This window comes from Pelodiscus sinensis, chromosome 18 (assembly GCF_049634645.1).
Source record: "Pelodiscus sinensis isolate JC-2024 chromosome 18, ASM4963464v1, whole genome shotgun sequence".
Lineage (NCBI taxonomy): Eukaryota > Metazoa > Chordata > Testudines > Trionychidae > Pelodiscus > Pelodiscus sinensis.
This window is the reverse complement of record NC_134728.1, coordinates 12,457,786-12,483,841: the sequence shown is the minus strand read 5'-3', so window position 1 is coordinate 12,483,841 and position 26,056 is coordinate 12,457,786. Positions and strand designations below refer to the sequence as shown.

At 38.5% G+C, this 26,056-nt stretch overlaps 1 protein-coding gene and 1 long non-coding RNA gene across 6 annotated transcripts in view; one reads left to right on the top strand and one right to left on the bottom strand.

Annotated features, from left to right (window-relative positions):
* Positions 1 to 26,056, top strand: part of GNAS (GNAS complex locus) — a 270,305-nt gene that overhangs the window by 238,936 nt on the left and 5,313 nt on the right. For all 4 annotated transcript variants that reach the window (XM_075901129.1, XM_075901130.1, XM_075901131.1 and 1 more), the window contains 4 exons: positions 13,303 to 13,357; positions 18,651 to 18,724; positions 22,680 to 22,738; positions 25,685 to 25,805. In XM_075901129.1, the coding sequence (XP_075757244.1) occupies positions 13,303 to 13,357; positions 18,651 to 18,724; positions 22,680 to 22,738; positions 25,685 to 25,805 (309 nt within the window). The remainder of the gene's footprint in view (positions 1 to 13,302; positions 13,358 to 18,650; positions 18,725 to 22,679; positions 22,739 to 25,684; positions 25,806 to 26,056) is intronic.
* LOC142818844 (uncharacterized) lies at positions 877 to 25,746 on the bottom strand. Of its 2 annotated transcripts, none has more exons than XR_012896501.1 (3): positions 11,998 to 12,356; positions 10,136 to 10,232; positions 877 to 1,403 (listed from the first exon to the last, which is right to left on the bottom strand). It is a non-coding gene; the product is annotated as an uncharacterized LOC142818844 (long non-coding RNA). The 2 variants fall into 2 exon arrangements; XR_012896502.1 differs by lacking the exon at positions 11,998 to 12,356 and adding an exon at positions 25,609 to 25,746 and having other exon boundaries at positions 914 to 1,403.

The following is a 26,056-nucleotide window of genomic DNA, read 5'->3' as shown; positions in this document are numbered from 1 at the left end:
GGGGAGGAAGGAGCGACTAGTCAACTAGTGTGTCAACTATCTGATAAGCTTTTGTTTGTTGAATAATTGACTAGTCGATTAGTTGCTTACATCCCTGTGCTTGGTTACACATTCTACATCACTCCAGCTACCTGAAAGGTGTGCTACATCAATTAAACTTAACCTTTAAAATGTTTCTGTTAATTTTCTCTTAAGTGAATCCTAAACTCTCCTCTCTTTTCCTATCCCTTGTTATAATATCTTCCTTTCTTTTCTAACACACCTGTTTTTAATTAGTCTGCTGATGCTTCATTAAACTTTCACTGCTTTCAAATGTCTACTTTTTGCCCAATCTTTTTCCATTTCTACTTGCATCTACTTCTGCAATGTTCCCTTTCCCATTCACTCTGCATTTTGTGGTACAAAAATATACTTTTTCTTATGTAAAATAACCACATCATCTCATAGTAACTTATCAGAAAAATTACATTAAATAAAATTTGTTTGTCTTTAAGAAATTCCTGACTTCTCTACTTTAGGGAGTTTTAGAAGATGTATTAACTAATTTACATTTTAAAAGATTATATTGGTGTGATGCATTATTTATACTGAGGGGGAAATAGTTCTTTTTGTTTGATGGCACTGGAGGGAGCTAATGCCTATGAGGGCAAAGTCCATATAAATGTTTAGCTAACACACAATTAAAGGATGTTCCCCTGGGTTCACCTGTTTCTTATGAATTTAGAGTGTCCTGTAATAAGGGAAAACACATTTTGCATAATGCAGGCTTTGGTCTTGCTAAAAACAAAATGTCCCAAATCTAACTGCTCATCATTATCATTTTAACTAAACATGTGTTCAAATTTGATTTAGTTCCTGTTTGGACACACACTCCTAAATTTAATTTAAAGTGGATTATTTTGACTATAATTGAAACTGGTAATTTACCAATTTAAGATACATCAATATAATCCATTTTAAGCCATTTTGTTCATACAGGAATTTGCATTGGTTTAATTAAATCAGTTTTAAAATGCTCCTTTAGTTACTGGTACAAGTTTCTATGTAGACTATGTCTAAAGACTTCATCAGATGATATGTCCCAATCTGTTTTGGTATTACATGGACTCTAGCTCATATAGCCTACAACAGTCTGTCAGCTACCTGTCAGCTGGCTCTGAAGATCCATAGAATAGCTCCCCATCAGCTCATCCCCCATGCAATCCAACTTGTCATCTCTGTGACACAGCCCTCCTTCTTTCTTAAATGCATCCTCAGTCTATGAATAACTGTGTGGCCTTAGTCTCAGAATGATACTCACAAAGCCAACACATATTGCAGCTGGGAGATACGTGGTCTCAAAAGTCACCAAATTCCTCAGCAAAAGAAGGTAACAATCCAGCAGTTGTGAAACGTTATAAAACCTTGGAAGCAAGGAGAGAGAAAGATGACATCATACAAATAAAGCTGTTCATAGCTGACACATACCATTTAAGCACCTATGTCCTTTCAGATAAGCATCTTCCAGCAGACAGGTGAGACGAAAACATTTGTGGGGCATGGATGTAAAAAGATAGAAAGGCATGTTTAAGACCCATGTACCGTCAGCCAAACTTGATCATTAAAGGGTTGTCTGCACATTGACACTCAGGAACATTAAGACAAATTAATTAAAGGTGTGACGTAGTTAATGCGCATTAGTTAAAATATATACTATCCTGTGCAGATGCTCTCATTGATCATTCCCTTTGGGAATTTAATGCTTTTTTTCTTACATGCACAGTTTCACACCTTTAGTTATTAGTCTTAATTCCCCATGTAGAAGTGCCTTAATTCATCCAGTGTGTTGGGACTGAGGAAGACTAAAGGCCAGGAAAGCAAGATTAATTGAATTATTGATTAACATACAGTATTAAGGTGATCTATTAGTTTTACGCTTTTAATTATTTAGGCTACGAGGAGGAAAGAAGGAAACATGATGGACTAAGTTATACTTAAACAAACAAGTTAAACAAACAAGTTAACTGAGATTGCTGCATGTTCGTCAGCACTCACTAATACACGATGTTCCAGCCTCAGGCTTGCCCTGAAATTGAATCATGACACTGTGACCTCATTCATACCATTACCTTTCATTTCTGCGCTCTGTGTGCTTGGATTGGATTAAGCTTTCTACTGACTGGGTGAAGTAATTTTTTGGGGTGGGATAAGGGGCTGTTCTGAAGTTATTTGACATACACAGGCTTGTAGTAAAGAGTGAGTCTTGCAGGCATACAGTAAGTTTTTTTTTTTTAAAACACTGATTTTGATAGTTGGCCATGCTAAAATGCCTCGTTACAAGTTTAAAAGTATGGATAGAAGCAATTGAGAGAGTCTTAATTGTGTTCTTTATTTGGGGGGAGGGGTATGGGGAGAACATTTGGTTTGAGAGGTGGGCAATCAAATGTATTCAAGGGGCCAAGACATTGAAAATGGATATAAATATCTAGAATTAAATTTTCCCTGGTTTAGTGGAGAGCATGATGGACCAGAAAAATAGCTACATATGGAAGCATCCGCTCCCTCTGTATGTTTCAGAGAAGGTGTACACTTAGATCTACCTAGTGTGCAAAAATTCACTGTAGTTCAGTTGACCTATCCCCCAGCGTAGACATAGCCAGGTCAATGAAAGAATGCTTCCATCAACCTAACAACTGCTAGTTGGGGAGGTTAATAATCTACAGTGACTGGAAAACCCCTTTCATCACAGTAGGAAATATTTATGCTATGGTGCTACCCTAGCATTACTGTAGTTCCATATCTTTCTGCTGTAGCATCTGTAGTGTAGACATGGCCTGAGCAATAATGAGGGCAGACCAGCAAATTGGAAGAAGCCAGAATCTACTAGTTTAAATATCCCACATAAGTGTCATGGAGGTGATCTAACTGCACCCACGCTGTACACTGGGGTAGCTGTTGAGCTAATAGGAATTTTTTTTAACTAATTTTTCTATCAAAATGCTAATTTATCAGAACTGAAATATTTTGAAACAGGGCTGGTTTTTACAAATTCTCTGACTTAAAAAAAAAGTTGATGACAAGTTTTTGATTGCCTAATTTATGTCATTTTTCTATTTTAGAAACCAAAAGAAATCCAGTTTTCTGGTTCAAAATTATTTTTCATTTAGAAATTTAAGTAAATTATATTAAAAACGTTAAAGTAAAAAAGTAAAAATATTTTGATTGACCTAAAAGGGGGGGGGGCAGTTTTTTCAATCCACAAACATTTTCTAAATTGTGACTTTTCATCCAGAATTGGGAGGGTAAACATTTTCAAATATTCACAAGACCGAAAAACCATTTCCTGCACAGCTCTAGGTACCACTGCTACAGAGTTAATTTCTCCATCATCCATCACTCTCCCTCCCATGTTTCACCCACACACAGCCAGAAAACTTGGGCATTCTCTGAGTGAAGAAGATTCCACTCCTAATTAGTAAAACATTGACAAATGTTTCTTTCTTCTTTCTTTATTGTGTCTTGTGATTCATGCTGTATGAAGCTTGGCATTGATTTCAGTTGCTTACACCAATCCCAAGCTTTTGGAATATCTCTGCAAAATAAATTAATGGAAATTCTGAACTGTATATAAGATGTATGTTACGAAGTATGTCCTTCCAAAGAATTTCTATGAAATCTGCTGAATTTTTTTCTGAAATGTGCATTGTTCAAATGGCAAACAGACAAAATATATGTGGTTAATGGAAGCGGAGGAGGGAAGTTCTCATATCTGAGTCTGGATGGAACTTACTCTACAATTTTTAGAAATGAAAATATCTATGTAGGGACCTAAAGGAATCCTGTGGGCTGATGGTGCAGTTTGCATTGAATGCCTGTACTCTAGAGGATATTTTACCATGGTTTAAATGAATATTACAGCTGCACAACTTTGATTACGTCTGCAGTCCCCATTGTTTTTTGGTGAACTACTAAGACTTTATATTTTGTGAATTGTCTTGTTTCTTGATTATAGCATAAAATGTGTTTACTTCATTAATGGACTTAATCTTTCTTGCCTGTTTTACCTCATAATGACTGTTATTTCTGATTTCTGTATAATCATTTATGATATATAACTTCATTAAGTCTTTTTCCTAGACCCTTGGTGTATCCGCTAGTATTGAAAATGCTGCATCTCCTTATTGTAAAAATGTCTGCTGTCGGGTAAACCAACTTAACATTTTGACACACATCCGTGCCCACAGATAATTTTGGTCATAATTGAATAGGTTGATCAAGGGTGTGTGCTAAAAATATAAAAATTCTCTCATCCATGAAATAAAAGAAAATTGGTGTTTAATGGCAGCATTATCAAATAGGGTATAAGGAATTAACTAGAATATGCAGTGATTGAAAGGTTTTTGCCTTTCATCTCTGAATTCAGGAGTTCAGATTTGACTTGAGTTGCAAGTAAAACTAATTCATGGTTGTAATCCAGTCTCTCTCATACATTTGTCCTTCAGAAATCTCCATGCTATTTGGAACAATATGGTAGTATTTGCTTAAAAGAATTAGAATAAGAATAGCTAAAGTGCTGCAACTTAGGAGGTGGCAGAATAGTATGAGGAAGCTTGCAAAACACATGATCCTGAGAGGTACTGAGCATCAGGCATTCCTAATGACTTGAGCTGCCCGTTTCCCATCAGACACATAATGTCTGCCTGTCTCTGAACTAGTTATTGTAAGAACAGAAAAGTACTGAATCCAGGCCAAAACCTTAAAGAAAATATACAAAAATCTTAAAAAAAAAAAAAAAAAAAGCCGCACAGGCAAGTGATTGTATTATTGCAGTCTTTAAAGTGGCATGATTTGCCACAGACTGGGGAGGAGGGGAAGGGAAATAGAAGTTTAGGGCACGACTGAAGCTTTCATGTTAGTAATGTAACTTTTTTTGTAAACCTACTATAAATTCAATCCTGTGTTATAAAGCAATCAAGTTATTTCTGTCTCTCCCTCTGATTGTGTCTGTGTACGAGTTGAGAGATGCATTGTACCTTTTCAGCTTCTGAAACGGTCTGAGCCTATTTTTATTTGTCAAGCTGGGGCTGGGCTGGCCCCATTCCAGATGTGTCTCACAAGATTTGGTGCTGATGATCTATTTATAGAACTGTGGTTCCATTGTCATGACAACCATGCTAGAGGCCAAGGCGGCTGGGAGCTATTTCTGGACTTGTGCTGTAATGTAAAACTGATTGGGAAAGTTAGTGCATCCTCTAAGCCAGACTAACTTTAGACAGGCAGAGAGAAAAAAGACATCCACACTTTCTTTAAATAAACTTTCCTTTTCTCCTGCTTTTTCCCTGTTCATTCTTTCTTTGGCAGTTTTTGAAAAGTATGCCTTTTCTGCTCTGTATTGCTGTCGTGTAAGAAAACGCATGATAGATTGTGTGGACTCTTGCGGGTTACACTTTTAATTATACAGTTTAAGAAGAGATAAACATAACCAAACTGCATCTTTGTTTTTAAGGAAGGTTTTGAGGAGGTTGATTTTTCTTTCGTGTTTGTTTGGGGTAGTTTGTTTTTTGTTTTTTGTTTTTCTTTTTGTGGCAACACAAAAGTAATTGTTTAATTTACACTAGTTGTAGAGGTGTAGTTCTTTATATCCAGTAGTTTTAATAGTAAGTTTTTCGCATGTGCTTTGTGCTCGGCACGCCATATAAGGAACTCTAACCTTGATTACCGCAAGATGATTCCAAATATATGGAGTCATGCTTTTCAGCTTTCTCATTATTTGCTTCAAAATTAGACTAGTAGTGCCCCTCTGCCTCCAAGTGGCTGGAATGTTCCGAGGTTATTCTGTAATTAAAGCTGATTCTTCTCTCAAAACCACTTTTATGTAACACACACTCACACACTCTAATATTATATTTTAAATAAATCAGTTCTTCTAACCTACATATGAACTTCTTAAAATATATGTTTAAATGAGGATCATCATAATAAATAATTGACCTCAAACCTGGGATATTAAATAAGTATATTTCTAGCTTAATGGGGATCTTTTTACAGAATAGTTGTCTTTTAATTTATTGAAGCTTCATTACTTGCATTGTTGTAGGAAAGCTGCTCTTCATTATGAATCTGTTTTTAAGGGTGCCCTAACAGCTCTGAGCACTTAGATGTAATATCTTATCCCAGTTATACTTTTTTTTTAAGTGTAACTCTCATTTCATGATTAAACAAGTACAAGATTTGTTACATGCTGCTTTCTTGGGTGTCTCTGACTTGAAAGCAATTTTGTTTGTGTTTGTAAACAGTTTTATGAATATTTTAATTGGCCCATAAAACAGATTTTGGTGGGATTCTTCGCCCTTTATTGTAAGTTTTCCAAGTATTACTGTGCATACATGAACATTTTTTAATGATCAGTAAGAATTTTAACATGTCTGCATGACCCACGTTAACCCAAAAAAAATCCATTTTAGTGAATATTTGAAAACGTCACTTTAAATAGCCTTTTTTAAACTAGTGTTAGTTTATCCTCTTCAGATTTGTTACTAAATGATAATGAAATATCATAATTCCATGAAAAATTTGTATTATATACTGTGCATGATTGTGGAGACATCACAAAGGTTAGCAGATTTAACATTGTGAGTAGCTTAGTTTTTGTTTGCTTCTATATTCCACCAATCCTCTACTGACTACTGTGCCTGTCTTCTCTGTTTCTCTTAATAGGTATGGTACGAGAAATATACAGGAAACCTCTTTCACCAATTTAAAGAGTAGAATTATTGTATTTTTCAGTATCTTACACTCAACAGTAGAAGGATTAGGCAGAATGGAAGGACAGCCGACTATGTGTGCATGCTTGTGGCTGCAAATAAGCCTGGTGCTCTGGATTTGTTGTCAGCATATTGAACTGGGCGAGAAGTTGTCCTCATTTGTCAGCAATCGTGTGTGTGTGTGTGTGTGTGTGTGTGTTTTGCGGGGGGGGGGGTGATTTCTACTTTCAAGTTACAGTACAGAAAATTTTGGACTTCTCAGCTTGATTGTCCCTTTAAGGAAAATATTATATAATTATACAGTAACTTGGAATTCTGTAGTTGCAGATGAGAGGAAAGTCTTTGAGGAAAGAATTTCAGTTCTCAAATATTCAGATCACATTTGCTTTTTAAAAAACTACACTTAAATAATAGTAAAATTATGGTATAGAGACAAAACAGAAAAATCAAAGGAGGTGATGATCTGTTCTGGAACAAAAAAGGCATGTCCTACAAATCATGTTGGTGTTGACTTTCATTTATTTTATCACTCTTAAATGACACTAGAAGCTAATTTTGCAGTCCCTGATGAGTCAAAACTTTCATTGATTGTGATGGAAGTTTGCGTGAGTAATGTATGCAGGATTGGGCCCTTCATTGGTAAAATTAGTAAATAACTAATAGTTTCATTTTTGAGACATAGAATCTGAACTGTGATTGCTCCCTTGGAGGTGCCCCTAGCCACAACAAATAGGACTGTGATTAGTTCTAAATAATAGCGGAGTATAATAAAAGCACAGGCCTGGAAACTGGCTCAAAGTATGACCTTAGGCAGCTTAACCTTTCAGTGTCTTGATTTCCTCATCTTTAAAACAGGATGGCTGGGATGGGGAGGTAGGGTGAGCCTGATTTGGTAACTATAAAGTTCTTTCAGAATCTCAGATGGAAGTAGCTTTACAGTTCTGAAGTGCTGGTACTACTAAGAGAAACAGGTTTCAAATAAATGTATTTCAAAATATTTCAGTCACAATTTTAAACAAACACATCATGTGAAGTGTATTGGTGATAACTTGTCGGGTGTTGCTGTGTCAGAGAAGGGGGTCTAGGAAGAAAAGTCAGTGTTGGTTTCATTTTGCTTGTAAATTCAGGCAATGGTTTTACAAGAAAGCTGTCCGATAGGAATAAAACTTGCCTCTCTGAAAGTAGATGTATGCTCTGTTGAAGGAAACCTTTCCTATATTCTCCTAGATTAAAAAAAAAACTCTTTTAGACTGAGATTTAGAATTTGCTCGTCTGTCAACCACTTCATAAGATTGCAAAGACTAAAATGTCAAGTTACTGTTTACTGGAAAGGTTGGCAAATTTTCCTTTTCTTCTGTATAGGAAATCATCTTCAAGGAGATACACTTTGATTATTGTCCAGTTCCAAAAAAGTGGCATTAGATGGTTGGGGGAATTGAGTTTTTAAATTCTATTTGTATAACTTTTTGATAGGGGAAAATAAGTAGAACTTCCCCCATAGGGACAAGGGGCTAGGAACTCAGTAATTTTATGAAAATAGCTTTCCATCTTCATTTGCTAAACCAACCCCCCAAACGTGAGCACACAGTAGTAGCAGAAAAGATTTCTGAACAGATAATTCTTAAACTCCACTACTGCTGAAGAGAGAATGGAAATAAGCAGGATCTTTTATCTGGAAATCTTACCTTCTTTGGGGAATGGCAGGCTTATTAAAATTTGGAACAGTCTTTGGAGTGCATGATTTAAGTTACTTACTGTTTAAACTCCCCACCCCCAACCCCGCTATGGCAAGAAAGGCAAAAAAAGAACCTTTGTGTCACCTTTCTGCCTCAGATTTGTTTAATAAATTCAGTTCCTAAAAAGTGGAAGGAAATTTGATGTTTGAATTAGATTTCCTACATTTTATTGGTATCTTTTCCCTTCCCTTACGTGAGGAAGTATGAGGAAAAAGCTTGGTTTTGTTTCAGAACATCTTGGTTTCCCTTTAAGTTTTTAAACGATTAATGTTAATAGCTGAGGCAGAAGTCTGATGCTGTATTAGGCTCCTCATCCTGCTGAAGTCAGTTTATTTGTTTTGCTTGCTGCAAATTAACTAATATTATTTAACACCTCCCACCCTGCTTCCTAGAGCTTTTTTGAAATAATGTAAATGAAAGTTATCTGTGCCAAAGATATAATATTTTGCAGAGCGAAGACACAGTCCTGCAACTTGGTTCAATGCAGTTCAGGCCCCCCAGTGAGAATTGGGAATGACTGCTGACTAAATGGCAGGGTTGCTTTCTGGAAAATAACTTCCTCCTGTAATCTTGACAAAAGCTGCACGGGAAAAGGCAATGTAGTTTTTGGAGTGGTGTGTATATATGCTTGTAGTTTGAAGCAGAAATTGTTATTGATACAAGATCTAGTTTGACGGATTTGGGCTCTTTTGTTTCTGGAAAATAACAGCAGTTTTGCTGTTTATTTCATCAGAGCTACCTTTTTCTGTCCTTCTAAACATACCAGAGCCCATAACAAATTTCTTCCTAGCTTCTTTCACAGCAGATTATGATCTCCAATAAATTGGAAGATGTATATTTCCCTTACGTTTTCTGTTTCCAATCTGAAGTCCCATAGCTCTGTTCACATATATTTTCAGAGCTAATTTTTCTGCTGTCATAAATGCACATCTCCTTTGGAGTCAGTGTGATTTTTACCTGTCTACCCCAGTAGTGAACGCAGAACGGCACTGACATGTCCTCACTCCAAAGCTTCACATTTTGGACAGATCATAAAACAAACTTCAGAAAGAAAAATAGTGACTATGATAAATTTGTATATATTTTTAATTACTCATTGATTTCACATGTTAAAATGAAACCAAAGTTTTAAATGCCCCACTGGGTATAATCTCATGTACTGGATAAATTGCATACTTAAAAAGAAGTCAGTCTTGATTTGCAGTGACAGGGTATTCTCCAGGTATTGTCCTGTGAGTTTTCCTGAGTTCTCTTTACTCCCCTACAATGCATACATCATGAGAACTGATAATTTTTCCACTGCCATTTTGATTTTCTGTCTTCTTAAAAATACCACTTTGATTGCGCAGCTAGGCTATCTCAGTCAGTTCAAGGGCTGTGCCTACAAATATATAGCACACATTTGTGACTTTTGTATGTGTGCGCGCCTTTTGGAATTAAGGTCTCTCAAATACTTTTCATTATGTGAAATAGGCACAGAAAGAAGATCTCTGAATTTAACACTTACATTGTTCTCTTGCCTCCAAAAATACTGCTGGAAGGATGACTGTTGGTTTTTTGGTAGCAGTCACACAATTACAATATAAAACTTTATTGAATGTGAGAACTTGTTTTTTGAGGAGGAAGAAATGTTTATTACATTCAGATTTGTTTTACCTGGCATGGATGTAGCTGTTGGAATTCATCTCCCGTACATTACTGCTTCTCCTATGTGGCTGGTGTTTTTCAAGGAAATCGTAGACCTAAAAATAGTCTGCATAAACAACAGTAAGAGGTTTGTACTTTCAGTTCCAGGTTTTAGAAATCTCTCATTTTCTAATTGTCAGAATTTCCAAAACTCATGGAAGTAAAAAAGAGAGTTTGTAGAAGCCTACTTTAAAATGTTACACTTAGGTGCATATTGTGTGGAGAGACTGGAATGTTTCAAAGTTGCAGGGGTGATTAATAAAACAGGATTCATAATGCAGCAAGAATTCCTGCATTAAATGTCCTCCTGCTTGTGAAATAGACATTGTCACTATATATTCCTGAGACTACAATTTTAAAAGTAGAATGCCTTTAAGTGTAAAACCGGTTGTCTAGGGTGAATCTATAGTTTTATGCTGAACACCTGCATTTTTAATGGCTTTTTTTTTTTACTTTGTTACATATTATTTGATGAATAGCCTGCAGGATTTGAGAACAAATCCAGTATGAGGGTTGGCAATACAAGTTTCCCCATATTGCTGGTTTCATGCCTCAGTCTTCAGCTATATCACTGTGAAAACATTGTCAATAGGAGCTGATTTTTAGGTGTAATTTTTCCTAAGATACAGCTCAGTGATTTTGAACTTGCATATCTGGAAATGTATAAAAGTCTGACATGGGTAAGTAGTGACCAAATTTCATTGCTTGTGACTCTTCACTGCCCTGTGGAAGGAATTGTCCAGTTTAGTCTATTTCTCAGCATGTACTTCACAAAGCTGGTGTTAGAGTTGGTCTAATTAGCCCTATTTGTAGACTTAACAGAGTGACCAATTAATAAATATGCATGGTAACTGCTTTCTTGACCCTAACCCTCAGTCTGGTGAGAGGTTGAAATGCATTTTCCATAGTATGTAGGAATGGGCAGGGCAAACTTGTATTTCCACTGCTTGTGCTATTCCTGTTTTATGGACAGAGGAGTTTGATCAGAAGGAATTTTAATGTGGAATCTTTTAAAAAAAAAAACATGGTGCTTCTAGATCATAGGTTCCCAAACTGGGGGTCGTGAAGAAATTCCCGGGGGGGGGGGCGCAAAGCAACCCCCCCAACATTAATTTCCCCTCCCCCCCCAAGTTGTGCTGCTATTTTTGTTTTTTGGCCCCAGTCAGTTCCCCCTCCCACCCTTTTTTTTCCCCAACAAGTTTTGCTGCTATGGGGCGGGGGGCATGAGGGTTTCTCTAAAATCAAAAAGGGGGCGTGATGCTGAAAATTTTGGGAACCACTGTTCTAGATTATAGTAAATTACCGAAAAAGCTAACTGCTGAGGTATTTTTCATGTCTGTTGGTAATTGTAATGGCTCCTTCCCCACTCTGGCACGATAAATGCAGGAGCGGGGGCCAGCAAAAGTACCCCAAAACCTTATCTACCAGGCTTTGGTATAAAACTTCCCCCCAAAATCTTAACAACCTAGATTTTGGGGATAAAAATCCCGTTGCCACCACCCAAGTACTGATAAAAAAATCAGGGGAGAGATCACTTGGGAAATCTCACCCTAAAGTACAAACCAGGACACACACATTAAACAATGCCAGGTTAAGAAAAGAAAAGAAAAGAGAAAGAACTCGTTATCAGTACAATATTCCTGTTGCAAGCATAATGACTAGATGGAAAAGTAACAAAGTAATATACTCATGGAGGAGAAACCCACCATGGGCCAGGAGCTTAGTTACAAAAGAGAGCAAAAAGCATTTTTAATGCACAGACATCAGATCCCATTTCCCAAACCATAAAACAATAAAACCTAATGGATTTATCTAAACTTTACCCTACTTACAGAAGAGTGAAGAGTCTATTCTTGGAGGGAGACATTCTGTCTGTCCCCCTCAGTAGATGGAGAGAAAAACTGCCCAGGACAAAGGAGGGAAAAACCAAAAATTCCTTTGTCCCAGTTTGAAATTCCTACCTACATTTCTATTGGCTGAATCTACCTGACTTAGGTAAGGTTAACCCCTTAGTTCCCAGGCTGCTGGCTAACCCTCATGATAATGACAGTAATATTAATATGGATGCGGTATAAGTGCTGTGTAGCTTGGATACATACTTGATACTGACAGGTGTGGTATGGAAAAGATAGAACATAAAATCTGGATCTGGCACAAATAGTGAAAATCAATGAAAAATGAGCAGAGAGGAAAGAACATTCCTATAGTTGAGCTGCATTGATGTAAATATATACTAGAGCCTGTTCTCTGCATCTATTATTTATCTCTCTGCTAGTGGGAAATAAAGCTTGTATTGAGAAATATATGAATATTCTGGAATTGCTGTGAAACAAGTAATTAATAAAGGGGCATCTTGGGATTTTTGCTTCTAGTTAAAATGAAAGGAAATCAGGAGGTAATGATTACTGCTAAAGGCATTTTAAAGACCCAAATTAGCCTTGCTATCTTCCTTAGTTGTATTATTCAAACTGATTAACATAAACCTTGTTATGGCTAATTAATCTTTCATTGCCTACTCAGGTAAGTAAACTAAAAGAATTGCTGCAACTATTGAAGGACAGATCAATTCTACCTTACTTTTAATTTAACAAGCAACACAATTGCAGGGATTTCATCCATTCCTTTGAAATAAAGTACAGTGAAGTTTGATATTTAAAACCATCTTCCGGTGTTACTGTTGTAATAACTAAATGCAATGAAAGAAATATTTTACATAATATCCTAATCTTGGGAATAATGCAAGTTACGTTAGTGTTTAGATATGGATATTTGTTCATATGGTTTGTAAGAATAAAACTGCATGCGTGTTTCTTAACAATGAAACTGTTTTGGTAAAACTTGTAATGAGATTATCAAACAGTTGATTAAAGTTGTGTTTGTGGCCCTCTGCTGGATAGTTCTAGCCAATGCAATTTTTTTATATCACTGTTGTAGATATAGTTCCATATGTATGTTAAATAATTTATACCATTTCAGCATTCTGAAAATCTGAAATGTAAAACATGCAAAAAAAACCCTTTTGATGACTGATAGCCTATCTCTTATGTGAAGCTTACTCAGAATTTGTAATTAAACTTTAGATACGGATCACAAATTTATTTGACAATGAAAAATGACCTATTTTAATTTTTTCCCAGTTTTCTAGACAAGATTGACATAGTCAAACAAAATGAATATACACCATCTGACCAGGTGAGTAAAATTGTATTGAGAAATAATATGACACACCCACTATCTATTTTCCATTGCCAAGAATAATAAGCTTTGCATTTCGCAATATATATTTTTGCTTCCTTTTGTCTAATTGGCAGCTGCAGTCCCAACCTGTAGGTGCCAACCTACGTGATATGATATTTAATACTGCAGTGAAAATAAAGTTTACATTTATATGCTTTGATCTCAGCGCAAGTGTGTCAGCAAGACACACAGCAAGAAACTGTGATGAGAAAAACTGCCCATGTTAAAGTAAAGGTCAGACCTCTACAGTAGTAAAAGCTATCCCTTGTAACGATTGGAATTAGAGCTTTATAATGTTCAAACTCTTGTAGCTATGGCAGTTATTCAGATATTCCTTCTTAACATAAAATTGGTTTATGCTTTCTCAGTTTTCCTGGCTCCTGTTGCAAACTAGCTCTCTACATAGGACAAGGGTCACATTACTTGCAGTTAAAAGGGCTGAAAAGCTATCTTTAACAACATTTTTGCAGGACAGTTTTGTTGTTGTAGTAGGGAAAATGTAGTCTCACTCAGTGTTTTGTAATTAAAGGGAAGTGTAAATAGCACTGGCAAAACTTCCACTGCAAGTGACACCCATTTTTCTAGCTTGGAAAGGTAGTCATTTCTGATTTCTAAATTTTGTAATAGCTGATGATTATCTATAATTTAATTCATGCTCAGTGTTATCTAACCCCTATTTTCAGGAAGGATTAGATGTGCAGGCTGACTTTTACCCATTTACAACTCTGATTTTCTTTGTCCCTTCTAAAATCACCCTTTCATCTAATTTAATCTAATATTTTACCATCCCTTAAGGGTTCTTCTAATAGTCTCTTCAGAGTTACTGGAAAAGAGCTTCATGTATAGGCAGTTTTATCAATGTGCTTTATTTTTAACACAAAGTGGGTGAGGTGATATCTTTTATCAGACCAGTTATATTTATGAAAAAGATAAGATCTGAAGAAGAGGTCTGTGTAGAGCTCAAAAACGTGTCTCTAACAGAAATTGGTCCAATAAAAGATACTACCTCACCCACCTTATCTCCATAATATCCTCAGATCAGCGTACCTACAATAACATTTTATTTTTGTCAGTAGAGAGAGTCTATCTTCTGTTTAAGTTTGTAAATAATTTGAGTTTTTGTTTGAGGATTAAATCACCAAACCCAAGAAACAATGCATATGCACTTGATTTTGCTCATGAGTAGCCCTATAAAGCCTGAGCATGAGTTTCTGCAGGAAAAAATAGCCCAAAATGCCATGTCTACACTACACTTCTGTTGTTAAATTTTTGTAAATACACCCTCCCCCTACAAACGACAAATGTTTTAACAATGAAAAGCGCCGGTTTGAATAGAACTCCCAGTGACAAAACTACCTCCCCTCATTGGAGGTGGTTTTATTTTGTTGCAAGATGAGCTCTCTTTAGACAATAAAGAGTGGCTACATTGCATACCTTACAATGGTGTGGCTGCAGTGGCACAACCACACTATTGAAAGGTGATCTGTTTAAACCTGTTCTTAGTTTTCCTGAAACTATCTAAAGCAATGGTGATAAGGTGAGAAAAATTTGCTTCTGAGATTACTTGAGGAGTGAATTTTCTTATTTATCCTTCTAAAATCTTAGTTTCTTTAAAATATTTTCTTTCTTTTTAATTGGGATCAATTGTCTGTATTAAAAAATAAACATGGATTACCTGAAAAGTTTTTTTTTTTTTTAAATTGCAGAGAGATTAGCCTGAAAATATTAAATAATAAAATTTAATGTTTCAATTCTATATTGGAAGCCAGTGATGGGGGAAGCTTTGTGTGTAATTATTAATTATGTGCTTGCTTGTTACCATTGACTTTAGTGGAGCTCCATATGGGTGCAGGAGAAGGTCGACTGCTTCTCTTCAGATATTTTGAAGATGGTCACTTATGTTTTTTAAACTTGCACTGATTCTGGAAGCCTGACAGCTTCAAGTTTTTTCATATTTAATTTTATAATAATTGAAAAATTGTAAATGATCATTCCTAATAAGTGGATCCAATTATAATATTTCAACATATTAAAAAAACCTAGGAAGTTTGCAACAATTTTACTGTTAGTGTCTGTAAAGTGCAGCTGTTTTGTTTAATGATTTAACATTGTTGTATAACCTTGATTTTGTATAGCTTTAATACTCTTTAAGCTTGAACAGTGACTATCTTGTGATTGTTGTAATATAATATTTGTGCAATAAGGGAGTGGCTTTTAATGCACTCATCAATTCTTAATATTCTACTCCATTCCTGTGGTCTTATCTGGGTGGTCCAAAAGCAAGAATCAATTTGTAACAGTGCTCAGTACAGTCCCAGTAATACCAAATTTAATAACCATGGTAGTTTTAAGTCCTGGATTTTAAAAACTTTGAGTCAAAATGATGTTTCCTGATAGAACATGAACTTTCAAGTTTTAATGTATTTGAAGCCTATCTATATTTATTTGCCTCTATGTTAATTACACTTTAGGCTGTCTACATGCATTCCATCCATACAAAACACCCATAGTAGCTTTTGCTTATTATGTAGGCCAATACCACAACCTTCTGACTTCATGACTACTTCACTTGTTGGCAGCTCTGGTTACGGTTGCCAGTCCTGTATTTGCTCTCTTTGTCCAGTAAAAAAAAAATCAGAGAATATCGGACATGTGTAATGTCCAGTATTCTCTGATTTTTCTGGCTGCGCACCGGACGGAAGCCTGGCGTGGGCGGGGGGGAGCGGCTGGAAGGCGGGGCCATGGTCAGCGCTAGGAGCCTGTGATTGTGCAGAAGCCTGGCAGGCGCAGACTTCCAGCCACTCCCCCCGACCCCGCCATATTTATGCGCAATCACAGGCTCCCAGCGTAGATGGCGGCCCTGCCTTCCAGCCTGGGAGTCCCCAGCTAGGAGGCAGAGCTGCGATCGCCGCTCTGGGCGCTTCAGAAGCCTAGCTGGGGTAGTGGGAGTGGCTGGGAGTTCCAGCCACTCCTCCCGCCCCTGCAAGGCTTCTGTAGCGCCCAGAGAGCTTCCATCTGGGGAGTCACAGCTGGGAGGCAGGACCGCGATCACTGCTCTGGGCTCTTCAGAAGTCTAGCCGGGACAGGGAGAATGGCTTGGGACTAGGCTTCTGAAGCACCCAGAGCGGCGATCGCGGCCCTGCCTCCTAGCTGGGGACTCCCAGGCTGGGAGGCAGGGCCGCCATTGACACTGGGAGCCTGTGATTGCGCAGAAGTCTGGCGGGAGGCGGGGGGAGTGGCTGGAAGTCTGCCCCTGCCAGGCTTTTGCACAATCACAGGCTCCCAGCGCCGATCGTGGGAGGTGGGGCTGCAGTGATTGCCCCGCATTTCGCCCCCCCCCCCTTCCCTTTTTTTGGGAGACCATCTGGTAATCCTAGCCCTGGTATCTGATTGATTGTTTTGTGTGTCTACCAAAAATCCCTAATATGATGCAATTTTAAAAAATCTTTTTCACATAACATTCCATAATTTGAGTTCCTGATTCTTGCCAATAATAATGTGAGCCCTATGGCTATTTTTTTTTTACTAGCCAAGAAGGAGAGAAGTCTCCCATAAAATGCCACTTCATTAAGGTCCTGCCACCCGCGTTTCCCTGGTCTGCTGGGGGTGGAGGGTGCAGCTAGTGCCCCCTCTCTCCTCCCCAGCAGACCAGGCTTTTCTTGCCTACGCCTGGGGTAGAGCAGCTGGGGCTCTGCCGGGTTGGTCCCGCAGCGCCGCTCCTTGGCGCTACTGTACCAACCCGGCAGCACCCCAGCTGCTCTGCCCCAGGCATCCTGATTCAGCCGCTGCTGGTCAGTTTCAGCAGTGGCTGAATCAGGACGCCTGGGGCAGAGCAGCTGGGGTGCTGCTGGGTTGCTCCAGTAGCGCCGAGGAGCAGCCGCGCTACTGGAGCAACCCAGCAGCACCCCAGTTGCTCTTCCCCGGGCTTCCTGGAATCAGCCACTGATCAGTTTCAGCAGCAGCTGACTTGGGGACGCCTGGGTGTCTTAAGTTGAATCCGTATGTAAGTCAGAACTGGCGTCCAGATTCAGCCGCTGTTGAAACTGATCAGTTTCAGGAGCAGCTGACGCCAGTTCCGACTTACATACAGATTCAACTTAAGAACAAACCTACAGTCCCTATCTTGTACGTAACCCGGGGACTGCCTGTAGTTTGTTTAGGGCTTTGTAACAGGCCTGTAGCATGGGCAAGTTTCAGGATCCCCATATCCCTTGCCCCATTTAAAAAAAAAAGCATTTGTAGAAAGTGAGTACTATGATGCTGGGGTGTCTAGGACTTCCTACCAAGATTCACTGGGATAGAAAGCAGAAAATAAGAAGCATTTTATCTGATAACAGGAGAGACAGTGGATAGAGACAGGAGCTGCAAGTATCTCCCAATGATTGAAAGAGCCCTACTTTATCTCCTTTAACCCTCAAGTTTCTGGGGAGAATTGGGAACCCCATGAGGAAGAAGCATTTTATGTTTAGCAGCGAGCTTTAATGCTAGACTTTACTTTTTGTTTATAATCACCACACTCCTGAGGGAAATCTGGGTTCTCTGAAGAAAGAATCCTAAAGGAAGAGCCTTGTTTGATTTAAAAAGAAGCCCAGTGGGAGAGAAGCATAACCTTGGGAAATGTCAACCAGTTACATTCCTAAATGTATAAAGCCATAATAATTTTGGTTACTTGGTATATTGTTGCTTTTTTTCCTGATCAAAAATGTAACATTTGGGATGGCTATTGCTGCATGGCCTCTGTAACTCCTAACTATGCTTATTTTGCACTGCTGGTGACACAGCTATCCACTAGTCCCTGATGTACATGTCTGATTTTGTCATCTTATACTCAGAAGCTTATAGTCTGATTTGTAAAGGTGTTGCTGAGCATTCACGATTTCTCTGTAAATCACTGGAAATTGTGGCTTATCACCTGAACATCAGACTTTTACTGGATTCTTACAAGATTTTTCGTTCTGAAGGCCACATCCTCAGAGATGCTCAGCATCTGCATTTGCCCTTTTACAAATGTTCATTGCTACTCAGGATTTGGCAGTCAGGCCCTGATTGTGCAAATGCTTGTTAAACATGTGAACAGATCTTTAGGAGTGGGGCCTTTGATTCCCATCTTCACTCAAACCCACATACACTCACTTTCTCTATAGCACTGAGGACATGAGCTGCGCTTAGCAAATTATTATAGTTTCTTTTCATATTTGGAGGTTTGAAGAATAATCAAATCAATAATTTTTTTTCTCTTGTTCTTTAGGACCTGCTGAGATGCAGAGTTTTGACATCAGGAATTTTTGAAACCAAGTTTCAGGTGGACAAAGTAAACTTTCAGTAAGTATCCTCCATAATTTAGTATTCTGAAAAATGACATCTGGCAAAAGTGATCAGGAAAAGAGGGAGGGAATTCTTTTACAGGCCTGTTCATATGCCAGAGACAGAATTCGTATTGCTGAATTTAAAACTTAACGGAAAGCAAGTATTTTCAGATACTTCTAGCTTTACATGAGAATGGGCAGACCTCTTTCTGCTTTTCATTTAATGCCAAACAACTGGTGATTTTTTTAATAAGTTAATTTTTTATTAATCTTTTTTATAACTACTTCTTTACTCTGTCTTTCTGTAAACCTGAAAATAACTTTCCTGGTGATTGCTTTTTTTTCCTAGAGGGCAAAAAACATATTTTCTTCTGTTTCAATGGAGCTGACAATAAAATGGATACTGTTTTTGTTAGCAACAAATGTGTATATAGTACTTTTTACTACCAAAATACATGTTTTGTGCATATGCATTATCTTCTCTGATTCTACAAAGCCAGGAGAGGAAGCAGAAAATGTTGTTTTGTGGTATCATGAAAATAATAGGGCCATTTCTAGTTATTTTTAATTGCTCAGCACTAGAGTTAAGAGAAGATATGTGTGCACACGTTTAAAAGAAGATGTACATAAAAACCACTTCAGTGGACAAATTCAGCCCCCTGGGGAGGGTCTGCCGTGTCTGTTGTTCTTAGGAAACTGCATACACGTTGGCCCACAGAGATCAGTTTTTGAAAGTAGGCATGTAGGCCCCAGTCTGCATAGGTGAGCCCCTATATCTGAATGGAAGCTTATTGCCTTTCTGGCACTTGGTATAAGCTATATACAATGTATATACATTGCCTATAAATTTCTTACTTTCGTGGTTGGGATCTAAAATTATACTTTGGGATCCTGTATTTCCTTGGAAATGAAGGGTATGTCTGCACTGCAATAAAACGCCTGTGGCTTGTCTGTCAGTTGCCTCAGATTCATGGGGTTTAAGCTGCAGGGCTATAAAATTGCTGCATAGATGTTTGGACTTGAGATGAAGCTGGGGGTCTGGGTCTCTAATCCTAATGGGGTTTCTGAGCCTGTGCTCCAGCCCAAGCCTGAACATCTACTTTTAGCTACAAGGCTCAAGCCCCCAATCCCATGTCAGTTGACCCAGGCTCTGAGACTCACTGCCAGAGGTCTTTTTGTGCTGCATAGATATACCCACAGATAATACTATCTGAGAAGCTTCCTAGATTTCTTTTCATTAATCTCCTCATTTTATGACCTCATTTGTAACTGGAGCTCTGGAGTTTGTCTGTACTCTGCCTGTCTTTTTAACTTTGTTTTGGTTTCCTATGGTTTCCTCTTTCCTTGTTGCCTTTTATATTGTCTCTTGGAGAGTGTCTGCCTGCCAGTCAGTTTTATCTAAATACAAAAGAACAGAGAGAGAGTTTTTTCTTTGAATTGCTTCTGTGCCTCTCCTTCTTCTAGGTCTATCATGTTTCAAGTACAGGTTGAACCTCTCTAGTCCAGCACTCTCTGGTCCAGCAACATCTGTGGTCTAGCATGATTTTAGTTAACCGGATGTCTGCTTATCATGGATGTGGCCTAGGGGAACATGCGGTTCCTTTCCTAATCGAGTAGTCAGTAGATTTTCTTTTATTGACTACTCGATTTGTCGATAAGGATAGGCAGTTACAGTGCTCAGTCTGGCTTGTGCCAGGCCCCAGCATAACCTCCCCTGCTGCTGCTCTGCATTCTAAAGGACAGGGAAACCAGCGCGCGCAAAGTCGCTGGGGAAGTCCCTGGTCCCCGGATCTCTCATTCCTCAGCATGATCTCCCTTTTCCCCACTGCCACTCTGCATTATAAAGTACAGGGAACCCTTTATAACGTGTTCATGTTGACTGCTGGGAGACCCACAGGACCAGGGAATGCCTCAACGACTTCATGCACCTACCAGCGGGGGAGGGAGATGTGACTAGTCGATAGTGCTAACCGATAAGCTTCTGCTAGTTGTGGCCATGGTCCCATAAAGCTTGTTTACAGCCACAAATCCTGGCTTTCTCTGTTCTGTGCTGTTACTGAGCTCTAATGTACCCCCTCAATGTTTTCTAAGAGCTCAGTAAACAGTAGAAGTGCCGGTAATGCTGCTAGATAATATTGACCACCTGTGGTTGGGCAAATTCTCTGGTTTGGTACCAGTCAGATCCGGAGACTGTGGGACTAGATAGGTTCAATCAGAATTACATAAGAACATAAGAACGGCCGTACTGGGTCTGACCAAAGGTCCATCTAGCCCAATATCCTGTCTACCGACAGTGGCCAGCACCAGGTGCCCCAGAGAGGGTGGACCAAAGACAATGATCAAGCAATTTGTCTCCTGCCATCCCTCTCCAGCCTCTGACAGACAGAGGCCAAGGACACCATTTTATCCCCTGGCTAATAGCCTTTTATGGATCTAACCTCCATGAAATGATCTAGCTTCTCTTTAAACTCTATTATAGTCCTAGCCTTCACAGCCTCCTCTGGCAAGGAGTTCCACAGGTTGACTACACACTGTGTGAAGAAGAACTTTCTTTTATTAGTTTTAAACCTGCTCCCCATTAATTTCATTTGGTGTCCTCTAGTTCTTCTATAATGGGAACTATTAAATAACTTTTCTTTATCAGCCCTTTCCACACGACTCATGATTTTATATACCTCTATCACATCCCCCCTCAGTCTCCTCTTTTCTAAACTGAAAAGTCCCAGTCGCTTTAACCTCTCCTCATATGGGACCCATTCCAAACCCCTAATCATTTTAGTTGCCCTTTTCTGAACCCTTTCCAAGGCCAAAATATCTTTTTTGAGGTGAGGAGCCAACATCTGTACACAGTATTGAAGATGTGGGCGTACCATAGTTTTATACAGGGGCAGTAAGATATTCTGGGTCCTATTTTCTATCCCTTTCCTAATAATTCCTAGCATCCTATTTGCCTTTTTGACCGCCGCTGCACACTGCGTGGAAGTTTTCAGAGAACTGTCCACGATAACTTCATGATCTCTTTCCTGATTTGTCATAGCCAAATTAGCCCCCATCATACTGTACGTATAGTTGGGGTTATTTCTCCCGATGTGCATTACTTTACACTTATCCACATTACATTTCATTTGCCATTTTGTTGCCCAATCACTCAGTTTGGTGAGATCTTCTTGGAGTCCCTCACAGTCTGCTTCTGTCTTGACTATCCTAAACAGTTTTGTATCATCTGCAAACTTTACTACCTCACTGCTCCAGATCATTTATTAATAAGTTGAAAAGGATTGGTCCCAGGACTAACCCTTGGGGGACACCACTAGTTACCCATCTCCAATCTGAAAATTTACCATTTATTCCTACCCTTTGTTTCCTGTCTTTTAACCAGTTCTCAATCCAAGAAAGGACCTTCCCTCTTATCCCATGGCCATGTAATTTACACAAGAGCCTTTGGTGAGGGACCTTGTCAAAGGCTTTCTGAAAATCCAAGTATACTATATCTACTGGATCCCCCTTGTCTGCATGTTTGTTAACCCCTTCAATTTTGTTAAAATTATAGAAGTTTTAAATCAGTGTGCTGACAAAGTTCTCCAAAATCTGTGTGTATCAAAGTAACAATAGGTGCTTGATTTCCTCCCTTTCCCAGTTTATAAGGAGCTGATGTTAAACAGTTGCATGGGCCTGACCAGAAAATACTGACTCTTAAATATTATTCTGGTGGTGTTTCATGTAGACAAGCCCTAAAGTACTACCTTACATTTTGTGAGTGAAAGCTTCTTTGCATTGGCAAAATAGGCTGATACTCCTACCTGCAGATTCTGGTAGTCCTTTGTCTGGTTAAGTTCTGAAAAATTAATCCTGGGGTTTGTTTACATGCTGTATTCACATACGGCATTTACACTTATTTTAAATACTATATGTCAGACTGAGGTGAGCACAGTGTTTTTGTACACTGACTAAAATGAATTTTTCCTCTTTAGCATGTTTGATGTTGGAGGACAGCGAGATGAACGCCGAAAATGGATCCAATGTTTCAATGGTACGATTTGGAATTGATTTTTGTTTTACAAAATTTAGAATATTAAAGGTCATTGCAATATATAAATAATGTTATGTGAGATTTAACACCTGTTCTCTTTAGTTGTCTGGCGCCTCTTTGACTGAAATTTGTATCATCTTATAATCTATTATAAGTATTTTCAATGTCTTCAGTGAAAATTTGGGCGGGAAGGAAAGCAAGCTGGGTAAATTAAAATAGCGTGACATTTGGACAAACTGTCTTTTAATATGTTTTCCTTTTTGTGATTTGCCCTGACATTACAGTTCATTTCCAAACTCTGTCTGTTCTGTCTTAACAAGAGAAGGGCTACATGTTTTGTGTAGAGGTATAGCATAAATATGGAAAAGCAAATTAGAATGCCACGTTATTATGTGCAATAGAACTTGTGTTACTTACTCTGTAGGTACCACTCTTCCTAGTTAGTAGAGAACCATTCCCATGGAAAATTCCTGCTTTCACTAAAAGGGAAGGTCCAATTAAGATATGCAACTCCAGCTATGTTAATTATGTAGCTGGAGTCAGCATACCTTGATTGGAGTTCCACACTGTCCCCACAACAGGAGGCTGATGGGAACAAATACTCCCTCCTCACAGGAACTGGCGTACCAGCCACTGACAAGGGGTACCCTCTGTGTTTGGTTTAGTGGCTCTGAGTTCAATTTAGTGCTAAATCAAACTCTGGAAGATCAATCGCATCACCATCAATCTTCCCCCTAGTGAAGATATGGCCTGAGGTTTTTTTTTTTAATTGTTTGTACCTTTTTAGACACCCATCTATTTCTGTAGGACAGCTTTTAAAATAACCATATAGAATGTGTAAGGCCTTGTCTAAATTGGCCAGGAAAACTCTAATCTCCTTACTGGGGAAAAATGTTTGTTAGCTTGTTCCATAAGGCTATTTCTAGACTATGGGGAAGATTCGAAAGAGGATATGCAAATTCCCTGGGAATTTGCATATCTTCTTCTGATCTCACTTTGGAAAGCAGAGCTCAAGACTACAGCAATTTTCCTGTTGGCATTCTAAGGGCTCGTCTGGACTACGGGGAAGATTCGAAAGAGGATATGCAAATTCCACAGAAATTGCATATTTTCTTCCAATCTCACTTTTGAAAGCAGAGCTTTCCAAAGTGAAATTAATCTATACACAAGGTTTTTTTCGGCAGCCCTCCCCCCCCCCCCCCCCCCCCCCCCCGTTTTTCAAAAAGCCGCTTTTCCTCAAAAAATGAAGTTTATGCAGCTTTTCGAGAAAGGGGGATGGCTGCCGAAAAAAGTATCTAGGTTACTTTCACTTTGGAAAGCTCTGCTTTCAAAAGTGAGATCGGAAGAAAATATGCAATTTCTGTGGAATTTGCATATCCTCTTTCGAATCTTCCCTGTAGTCCAGACAAGCCCTTAGAATGCTAACAGGAAAATTGCTGTAGTCTTGAGCACTTATCTCAAGAGCTGGACTGTTAACACTTTTTTGTGTCCTGGCCAAAATTCATTTTGAATAATCTAGTCTTTCATAAACTCCCTTGCAATTTAAATTGTCCGTCGTCCTCTTTATGTTCTGAACCCCATGTGTATGGGTTTTGTACAGTTGTTGCTTTCTGTATCAGTTGTGTATGAAGCATTTCTTTTGTCCAAGTAATTTTGTAAAGCTAGATCTGATCAAAACATTTCAGACTTAATTTTTTGTAATGGGAAAAATGTAATTTCACAATATACCTCTCCCCCCCCCTTTTTAGACCCTCCCCCCTATTTTTTGAGTTCAAGATTGAAGATGCTAGATAGAACATAGTTTACTTTGATTTTATTTGTTTCTATAGTTGCTGCCATAATTTCATCTGAGCAGTGAAATATACATGCTGTGCAATGTTTCCTTTTGCCCTACTTATAAAAGATCCATTCAGTTTTCACCTCTACTCCTTCCTCTTCCTGTTGCCTTACAATCTGCTTCATCTATCCTGTTGTTGATGTCTGAGGCAGATGAGCTTAGAAGTCAGTATGAGGGGTCTGGAGTAGCACAGCCACATAGAATCTGAAATTCTATGATTCTATGAATGTCTCCCTGGAAAGAGTGGTAGAAATGTAGCCGTGCTAGTCTGGTACAACTGAAACAAAAAACAGGACTGTGTAGCACTTTAAAGACTAACAAGATGGTTTAATAGGTGATGAGCTTTCGTGGGCCAGACCCACTTCCTCAGATCAAATAGTGGAAGAAAATTGTCACAACCATATATACCAAAGGATGCAATTAAAAAAAATGAACATATGTGCCCTGGAAAGAGGGCAGTGTTCCTTCAAGAGGTATAGTATGTAATGGGAGGAATTAAGACTGTAATAGTGAGTTCACAGTGAATCTTTTGTTTCATCCGTCTTTTTTTTTTTCTTTCCTTACCTTTTTTCCAGTCATCTTTCCTCCTGCTTTAACCAAGAAATACCATTTTAAAAATCTATTTTGGGAAGGGGCCATACTGATGTGATTTTAACGGTTGTGCTTTCTATTGCCATGGAAGCAAAAGTGCAGTTGCTCTAGAGTTCTCCCCAAAGGCATCTTTGTTTTATCTTCTGCCTTGGGGTTCCCTAGAGTTGTGTGTTAGCTTTTTAATTCCCTCTCTTCCTTTCACCTCACGTCATCTTTCTCAATCTTTTCTCCAGTCTCCGATCCTCCTTTTTGCCTCTTTCTATAGCTTCTTCCTATTCTTTCACTCCACTTTACTATCTTGTATCCCCCCTTTCAGTCCTCTTACTTCCCACTTGCCTCTATTATGCTTTCTTCCCTACTGCCTCTCTTCCTTATTTCTTATATTTAGAAAGCAGGAGGAAATAGTTTTAGGCTAGCCCTTCCCCACCTTATGAAGCCTTACCGTTTCATAGAACTCTGGGGTTCTTGAAGATGTTATCGGGATCTTGATGCTAACTACTGGGTGTTTCTTGATTTAGATGTGACTGCTATCATATTTGTGGTGGCCAGCAGTAGCTACAACATGGTTATACGAGAGGACAATCAGACCAATCGGCTTCAAGAAGCACTAAACCTCTTCAAGAGTATCTGGAACAACAGGTCCATGAATTGAATTGAAGTTTGATCATTAATTGCACATGCATTAGTATCACTGTTATTAACTTTATAAATATAACTTTGGTACAAAGTGGCCCATTTCTATATCTGACATGGCCTAGTCAATCATTATCTTTATGCTCCACTGTAAATCTGCTATATGAAATACTAGTACATGGTATTAAAACTTAATGGAAGACAACTACGTAAATTGGGGAAATGGTGTAGAAAAAATAAAATAAGCAGAAAGATAA